Genomic DNA, 8,975 nt, shown 5'->3' on the forward strand with positions numbered 1-8,975 from the left:
ATCATCTACCATTTTATGTTTAATTCTTTTTCCTAAAAACTTTGGAACCCGTCCCTTTGATGTGCCTATTCTTATTTTTTTTCCAGTTTCCATTAATAACTTTTTTTTTTTAATGTTAACAACATTTCTTGTTTTTCATCAATCTGTCTTATAACTTAACATTTTATTGTAGTTGCGCGACGTTCTGGAGCTTCTTTTAAAAATGTAAAAATAGATAGCAGGTTGGTTTTTAATGCCTCAATACCAAACTTTTTGTAATTTTCCCCTTTTCCCTTTTCTCCTAATTGCAACCAATTTTCTGGAAATTTTTGCTGTAGTACTTTTTTCTAAATTTTATTTGTCTTTGCAACTTCTTTACTATTTCATTTTCAGTGCCTAAAATTTTTTCTAAATCCTCCTTACACAAAATTAAACCTCCATCCTTTCCAATTTCTGTTGTCAAAAACTCTTTCTCTTCGCTTGCCTTTTGTTCCTTTATTTCTTTTTCTAAGCTGCGCTTGTCTATCTCATCAATTTTGTACTGCAATATATTTGCTTTTCTCTCTCTGTACTTTCTGATATACCCTTTTCAATGTCTTCCTGTGATTTTCCATCTAACCAAACAGCTGTTTTGTTGTTGTTAAACATGATGACACCAGCTGCAGCTACTGTTGTCATGTTAAGTTTTATTTTTAACCTGCGGTCATAGGAAGCAAAATCACGTTCAAACACAACATTAGTACGCGGACGGTTTTGAGTTTCCTCAAGCACATCATCACCAGGATTGTGATATTTTCCTCAAGGCAACTGGTCTCTTAACTGACTCTTAATCATAACAGAACATGTGCAACATATAACTTCAAGACATTCTTGTGTTAAGGCATCCGAAAGTGGGTCATTACAGTTGGAAAATAAATGATCAAATACTTCATCCTTGGTGAGATATTTGACATCAAAAAATCTAGAACCACTTAACATTTTAGATGCATCAGAAGAACAACAAACAAAATAGTTGAACATTTGTGACCAAACGGTATTCAAAGAAAATATATGACCCTCCTCTTCAATAATACGAAAAAGAGGTCCTGATATTAGTTTATTAAAAATTCCCAGAGCTCTAGTTGAAGCGTGAAAAATAATTTTGTCAATATCGTGCCTAATTGACTCAAGAAGGAAATTTGAACCATCAAGATTGAAAACAAATTCTTTAAGGTGATGTTTATGAAAATACGCTGCTCCACCAAGTAAAAATATAATGTTAAAGCGATGATGCAGAAATGAAACCATAAAATTTTTAGAAAACCTTTTATACAAAAATGCCTTCCATTCATCAGCTTTTCCATTCTGCTGATCACCATGTCTATAGGTTGTAAATTTTGAAAGTTCATACAAAATATCAAAAGTTGCGCATTTTTAAAACCACCATGAATACTACCTTACTGCTCAACCACTTTTTCCCATTTTATGATTGCTTTTTCTGCGTATATTCCAAGATTGTGGATAATGTGTAAGCCACAAAAAACATGATGCGTTTGAGAAATTTTTAATTTTTCATTTAAAGGAAGCTTATCATAGTTTTCAACAAAAGGCAAAATTGCTTTTCTCCAATGTTGAAATTGGCTAAAAAAACTTGAATTAACTATAGTGCGATCAGTCATCAAAGATTTAAATGAAAAAATAAGTTTCCTAAGATCATCCTCATAGTTTTCCTTTTCTGGAGAAAATATCTGAGACATATCAGTGAATAAATTTTTTAGCTCTCCAAAATAAGATTGTGCTTCTCCCGAAAACATATATTCTATCCCAAACGTGTAGCTACCAGATGATGTTGTGACTTGAAAACTACCAACCTCCCTAAAATTATACTTTGTGCTATCTGTATGAAGAACATTGTTTGTACTATTCAACCTAGCCTCTCTCACTTGAGCTTTTAATAAAAGGTTCATTTCACTAAAAAATTCAGCAGCCAAAGATTTTTTTGGAAGTGCGCCACATGAAATTCCAGCCATTTTTTGTAGTACAGTTCTGATAACAGATTCAACATTATTAACAGAAACATTTTTACTTAAAAGGTTGTAATATACCGAGCGAATTTCATCATTATATTTACCTCCTTCAAAAACTTCAACTACATTTTTTTCAAAAATGTTAACTCTTTCCTTAAGCTCTTCTGTAAGATTTTCAAAGTAATTTAAACTCTTCTTTAAGATTGAATCATTCATTTCATCAGATGTTTTCAAAACAGCGTTTTCAATTTTTTTCTTTAAATACCATGCCGTTTGTCGATCTGATTGTGAGCGCTTTCTAGCCATATCAATTTCTTTTTACAATCTTAAATTTATTTGCAACAGTTGGTTAATCCTACAATCCTTTCTAGCTTCTCTTTTGTTGACATTTCTGACATTATATCTTAACAAGATTGCTTAATATTTTTTTTTAAATTCATTTTCTATTTAATTGTCAATTTTTAATTTAAGATAATCAATTCTTTGTTTATATTTCTTTATTTTATAGGTAAAATCACAATTAGCAGAATTATTAACTAGATTTTCATGTTCTATTACCCCAATAGAAGTTGGGGTAATACAACTTTGAAAAGCAGAAACATCTTCTGTAACAAATTCACAAGAATTGCAAGAAGTATTGATAGAACAATTATCAGAAGGTAGCAAACTATTAAGTTCAGGAACTTCAGGACAAAAGGAAAGAACAGAGCTTAAATAAGAATTCCTCAAAGTAAAATGTTTGGCACGATTCAGTTTTGCAACATGGTCTTTTGATTTTTCAAGACACTTAGCAAGCATTACTCTAGTGATAGGGTATTTACAGTAGGTTGTGAAAAATACAGAGAGATTTTGCCATGTCAAATCATGTTTATCTTTTTCTTTGCAAATGTCTAATTAATTGCTATTTGTAAGACAAAATTTGGATATTTGAGGGAAACAATGCCATCACCAATATTCAAAAAATCCATAATATTGTTGTAGCTATTAAATGGGTCTTCGGACAATAAGTTGGAAGCTACAATTAAAAGTAAAACTAATTAAAAGTAGGTAAAAATAAAGAAAAAAAGAGTAAAATTTAAATAAGAGTAAAAAAGATCAATCAAATTTGGTTTCAATAAATAAAATTTTTAAAATGCAAAATGTGTGCGCTACATTGTCTTTATTTAAAAAATTAACTAGTATGAAAGTAGGACTCACTATTGTGGCTTATATATGGAACCACTATTTTGATTTGACTATTGTTAACTTGTAAACCTAAAACAAAAGAATACTCAAACATAGATTATCAAAAATCATATTACTTTCAGCAATTAAATTAAACATTCGAAAATAAATTTTACAAAAAAACTGGTCCTATGTTATTTGGTTTTGGAAATTGGGGTATGGTGTACTGTTGTGAACTGTTGGCACAGTCTGGTAACTTGTCTAAAATAAAATTGTAGTATGTCACAAACTAATTCATACATACATTGTATCAAAAAATGGAGAAGTATTTCTTATTAAGTAACAATTGTATGAATACTTATTAAAAATTCTTACATATTTCCATACTTGCAAACTTTCTTTGAAAATTTTTTAATTTTCTGTTTTGAAAAAAACAGTTTAAGAAAGGCCAGTCTGTAATTACAATAGCTAGATTGTAGTCTTTGACAAAACTTTCTTTGATGAAAAATCCAGCAAGAATTCCTTTGAAATAATTAAATTTTTAATTTCTATTTTATCCAAATTTTAAAAATTTCACTTTCTATTTCATTTTCAGAATAAGAATGTAAATCATTTACTAAATGTGAGTAACTGTTATTCACATGTTATTCAAAAATTTTTTAAACAATACTTTTACAAAAATTTTGATAAATAAAAAAACCTTGTTATAAGAATTTTTATTTATTTTGTATTTAGTTTTTATTTTTTCAGACAAAAAGATTAACAAAAGCAAGGTTTATATTATTTAAAGCAGTTATGTATTATGTTAATAAAATTAATTTTCCTATTTGACTAGCTAATTTAGTATAAAGAAGACATCATCAAACTTTAAAACATATAATTTGTTAAAACTAACGAAAAATACTTTCGTTTGTTTGGATTTTTGCGAAAAATCAAAACAAAAAAAGTCAAGCGTAAAATAAACCTTATAATATATACATAATTTGTAAATATAAATCTAAAGTATCATATTCTTAGGAAAACATAAATAAATACTTGGTTTAAAAAGTGAAAAGGCTATACTTGCCTTTTAGAGAGGGAACATTTTTTAAAAGGCTTTTTTCCCCAATAAATCGACTCTAAAGTATTCAAATGCTGAGAACTAAGAATTTATGTATAAATTTAAAAAATGTTCCCCTTTCCATTCGATTCATCATCCTTTTTTTTACTATGTATGGAAAGTTTCAATCAAATTGGATGTGTCTGCATACCAGTGGCGGATTAAGACTTTTCGGGGCCCGGGGCTATTTAAAAGTAGGAGGCCCCGTTCCACTAACAACGACAAAAATGAGTAAAACAAAGACTTTCTTGAAAACGCTATCACTGATATTTATTTATATACAAATCTTATACTTATTTTATTGAATTAAGTTGAGAGATTTTTTTCTGCTTTTCTTCCCCGCAAACTCTGCAATCACATCGCTGAAATCCAAAGTTTCTAATAATTTTGACTCAATAGTTAATCTTGCTATATTACTTAAACGACTATGGACCATTGTTGATCGGTGCATGTTCTTAACTTTTTTAAGAGTAGAGAATGATCTCTCAGCCTCGCAATTTGTTATGGGAATAGTTAGAAACAAGCGATATGCTATATAAACATTTGGAAATACATCAATAATATCGGTTTCAACAATCCAATTTAAAACATGCAGAGGAATCAATGTGCTTTCAGTCTCAGATTTATCTTTTTTATGCGAAAAAAACCCCGGAGGCTACAACTTTAATAATGTTACAAATTGTTCTATTTCAAATATGAAACTATCTTCTAAATCATTTGAGTACACTTCTACAATTTTTTTCGCGCTAACTTGCAATTCCATGGTACTAATAGTTAACAGCTTCGATAGAAATCCAAATAACTTATTTAAGAGGTTGTAACCATCACCTCTTATAGTTAATTGTGTCACAAGTTTGTCGATAATGACAAAAAATGTATTCACTCGAAACTTGTTGGATACGCTTAAAGAATCAACTTGGTTTTCTCCGTTGCTCAATTTTTTAATTACCTTTCTTTTGTTCTTATCCGAATAGTCTTTTTCAATAAACGACCTAAGTTTTTTTGATTCATTCTCAAATCTCCTAAAGTCGTTTCGTAAGTTTTTTACAAAGTCAATTAGTGAAAGTAACATAGAGCTTGCTGTATGCAAATTTAATTCAACTTTTTGAAGAAATTTGCTAACTACATTAAACCTCTTAAGTATGTGATGCCAAAGTACAGCCATGAATGCAAACTTTAGCTTGGTGATCTTATAAACACAAAGCTTCATGACGAGTATCAGATTTTTCTTCTGTATCCTCAGCTATATGACATAGCGCTGCATGAATCCCATCATAATTTTCTACTAAACTTTTTGAAGCATCTGACCTACATGACCATCGTGTATCTGATAGGCGCTTGAGTGTAAGATGATTTCCTTTCAATAAATCTCATCTATGTGTTGAAGCTACAAAAAATGAATACAAACTCTGGAGAACGTCAAAATAGTTGATAGAATTGATGCACTCACTGACACTGCACTGCCCTACTAAATTTAAAGAATGTCCAGCGCAGAGGATATGAAAAGCTAATTCACTCCACTCTTTTAAACGTGCTTTCAATCCAGAATATTTGCCAGACATATTGCTTGCATTATCGTATGCCTGTCCCCGACAATTGGTTATATCAATATCATATCTTTCCAGTAGATCTAAAATGTCAGTAATCAAAGATTTACCGTCGTGGCTTTTGATTTGTAGAAAACAAAAAAATCGTTCATACACGTGGCCATTTAGATAATAACGAAATATCACAAAAAGTTGATCCACGTGAGAAATATCAGGAGTCGAATCTAACCTCTTCCGGCTAAAAAACGAATAACCGCTACTATTCTATTTAAGATTGCAGACCAATAATTAAATTCCCTTGTCGTAATTGGTTGAAAAGAATTTGCAAACATAACAAAATACACATCCAGTGGATTCAAAAAAAATTAACCATTTTCTGTCACACTTTTTGCCATTATTCATCGCTTTTTGAAAATATTTAACCGAATAATATCTGTACTGGTTTTTGAACATCCGCTTCGAAGATTCGCAATTAGAGTCTTTGTTTTGAAAAAAAGCATACCCCCTTGTTTAAATACTTCATACGTTCATTTTCCTTTAACTGTAATGGCCATAAAGCAGGGTCTCCGCGTAGAATGGTATCTAGGAAAAAAAATCATGATAAATAAGCCTAATAAAAAAATAATAAGTGACAATTTATAGAATAAAAATATTAACTGCCTAAAAAGTAAATAGTTCATTTAGCAGATGTTAGAGGTGTCATTAAAGATAGTAAAAATTGGAGTACCTGAGTCAAGCTCATTATTATGCATTGTAGATTCAACACTTTCAACTTCTTGAATTTCATTTGAAGCACCTTGGCAGGATACCTCATTTTCCGTGTTATTGTTTTCATCTTTTCTTTCATTGTTTTTATTATTATCTACAGTTTGTGGAAATTGCATATTAGTTTGGTTTGATGAAAAAAATTTTGTCATTTTCGGAAGTTTAGCTACCATTTCCTCTCTCTCCTTCTTCAATCTTCTTTTACAAGCTCCACTTTCATATTTTTTTAGCATTTTAATTATAACTGTATAACCTGAAAAGTGTTAAACTATTCTTTTTTTCTCTGTCACGAATTTAGCGCTTCAGCTATTAAATGCATTCACACAAGAACTCTTTTGTGCGGAAGAGTACAAAAGTACAAAAATAAAAAAGTACAAAAGAATTGTAGAATCGCAATCGTTAATGCATTTTCAATAACAATATAAATATTCAAGTCATTAATAATTTTCCGAAGGGAATTGTTTTTGTAGCAATTTGTACTAATGTTACATTCAATTATTGCTATAAGGCGCTGCTACCAATCTAGTAATTTTTTTTTTGTAGAAGTAGTTGCGCTCCTTCGTTGTCAAAGATCGGAAAAAATATATAATGCAGCGTTTTTGTTGATAGTTATTTAATTTTTATGCTTTTGTTTTCACACAATTTAGTAAATTTAACTTTGGCTCTTTTAAGTTAATAAAAGATTTAATTTTCAGAGTTAACAAAAAATTATTTACTTTGAATCGGGGCCCCTTAAATTGTTGGGCCCGGGGCTAAAGCCCCCCCTAGCTCCCCATAATCCGCCACTGCTGTATACTTATGAGATCTTACCTCCTAAATCTTAATTTGAAAAAACGTTCCCGCGGCAAGTTTTTTTTAAAAAAGTGGCTTCAAGATATGAATAATATATAAGTAAAGCCAAATGAAGCTTAGTACTTTCTATATCATTTTCTGCATCATCCTTACCTTCTTTGAGTCCCTGACTGATTATAACAGTATATATATATATATATATATATATATATATATATATATATATATATATATATATATATATATATATATATATATATATATATATATATATATATATATATATATATATATATGTTATAAATTAAAAAGATTAAAAGCGTTTCTTATAAAGGTTTTTTATGTTTACGATGTTATTTATTTTATATGAAAAATTGTAATATTGTTTAATCAGCGAAATAAAAGTTAAATAAATAATAAAAAAAAAAAATATATATATATATATGGTTGGAAAGAGGTTGAGTAACACTAACTGATGCTAAAAACCTCAAGGCGCTTGCGTAACCATACTAAAAGATATAAGAGAGCAAAGTTTATGAAAATTACGTGTTTTTTGTCAAACGTCAAATATTTTTTGTTAAGCCGTGGAATCGCTAATAAAGAGAGAAAAAATATTTGTGCTAATATAGATACAATATTCACATAAATATGTAATCAATTCATTAGTTTTTCAAATATCTATTTTTTTATTTATAAATGAGAACAAGACTATTTCAAAATACAATAATGCAAAAATTATCTCTGAGTAATTGGCTATTGAAGTAAAAAAGTATTATAACCTAAATATTAAACTTACTTTAAGTAATGATGCTATGTGTTTTGATAATTTCAATTATTCAAAGGTGATAAAGGTATAACAATATAAAGATTATTTTGAATAATAATGCTCTGTTTTTATTTATTTCAATTATCAGGAGGTATTATTAATATCGATGGATATTTTAAATTATTAAAAAAAAAGAGCATTGTTTTTTAAAGCCTAATTTCCTGGTAAATAATATTGTTATTTGCAAATAATAAACATATTCTGTAATAGTTTAAATTGTTTTGGTAGATCGTTTTTTTTTGTATATCTAAATGATATCTCATTGTTGTAGTTTGTTATTGCAAAGAGCAGAAATTCCATAAAGAGTTCCTTGACGCACCAGTTAGTCCAAACGAAGTGATAGTGCTTTTCACAATTCAGTAGAACTATTATCTGTTGCTGTTAAAAATTGCATTACAACTCTTTAGATAACAGCATATTGTTCACACTGGTTGTAGCTATTAGATTGTACTGGATTTGGTGTCATGAAAACATACTACAATACTTGTTGTTGTGATTTAATCAATACATGCTCTGTCAAAGAGTCAAACTTTTTTATACTGCATGTACCTGATTCACAGAACTAACTTTACGCTATCCATCAAATATAAAAATCATGTTTTTATTCGTGCAAATATGGTACCATAAATTCTCAATCTGAAATATCACTGCAAAAAAAAATTACAAAAAAAAAGTGGGTTTTAATTCAAATGCAACTTTTATTAATTAATATAATTGAAACATTTTCCATAACATATTATGAAAAATACAATGTATTTTTCATAGTATGTTATGGAACAGTTGTTGAACTTTTGCTT

The 8,975-nt window shown here is 29.0% G+C and overlaps 2 protein-coding genes across 2 annotated transcripts; both read right to left on the minus strand.

Annotated features, from left to right (window-relative positions):
- Window positions 1-273: 273 nt before the first annotated feature.
- On the minus strand, window positions 274-4,041 carry LOC136078250 (uncharacterized). Its single transcript, XM_065793565.1, has 3 exons — window positions 3,525-4,041; window positions 3,183-3,410; window positions 274-3,000 (listed from the first exon to the last, which is right to left on the minus strand). The coding sequence occupies exon 3, from the start codon at window positions 2,289-2,291 to the stop codon at window positions 1,416-1,418; it is 876 nt and encodes a 291-aa protein (XP_065649637.1). The 5' UTR covers window positions 2,292-3,000; window positions 3,183-3,410; window positions 3,525-4,041; the 3' UTR covers window positions 274-1,415.
- An 862-nt stretch (window positions 4,042-4,903) lies between these two features.
- Window positions 4,904-5,413, minus strand: LOC136078754 (uncharacterized). Its single transcript, XM_065794552.1, has one exon. The coding sequence runs from the start codon at window positions 5,411-5,413 to the stop codon at window positions 4,904-4,906; it is 510 nt and encodes a 169-aa protein (XP_065650624.1).
- Window positions 5,414-8,975: the final 3,562 nt, after the last annotated feature.

This window comes from Hydra vulgaris, chromosome 03 (assembly GCF_038396675.1).
Source record: "Hydra vulgaris chromosome 03, alternate assembly HydraT2T_AEP".
Taxonomy (NCBI): Eukaryota; Metazoa; Cnidaria; class Hydrozoa; order Anthoathecata; family Hydridae; genus Hydra; species Hydra vulgaris.

Coding starts and splice junctions, on each gene's coding strand:
- LOC136078250 (XM_065793565.1), bottom strand. CDS start 2,291: ATGGCTAGAAAGCGCTCACAATCAGATCGACAAACGGCATGGTATTTA.
- LOC136078754 (XM_065794552.1), bottom strand. CDS start 5,413: ATGGCTGTACTTTGGCATCACATACTTAAGAGGTTTAATGTAGTTAGC.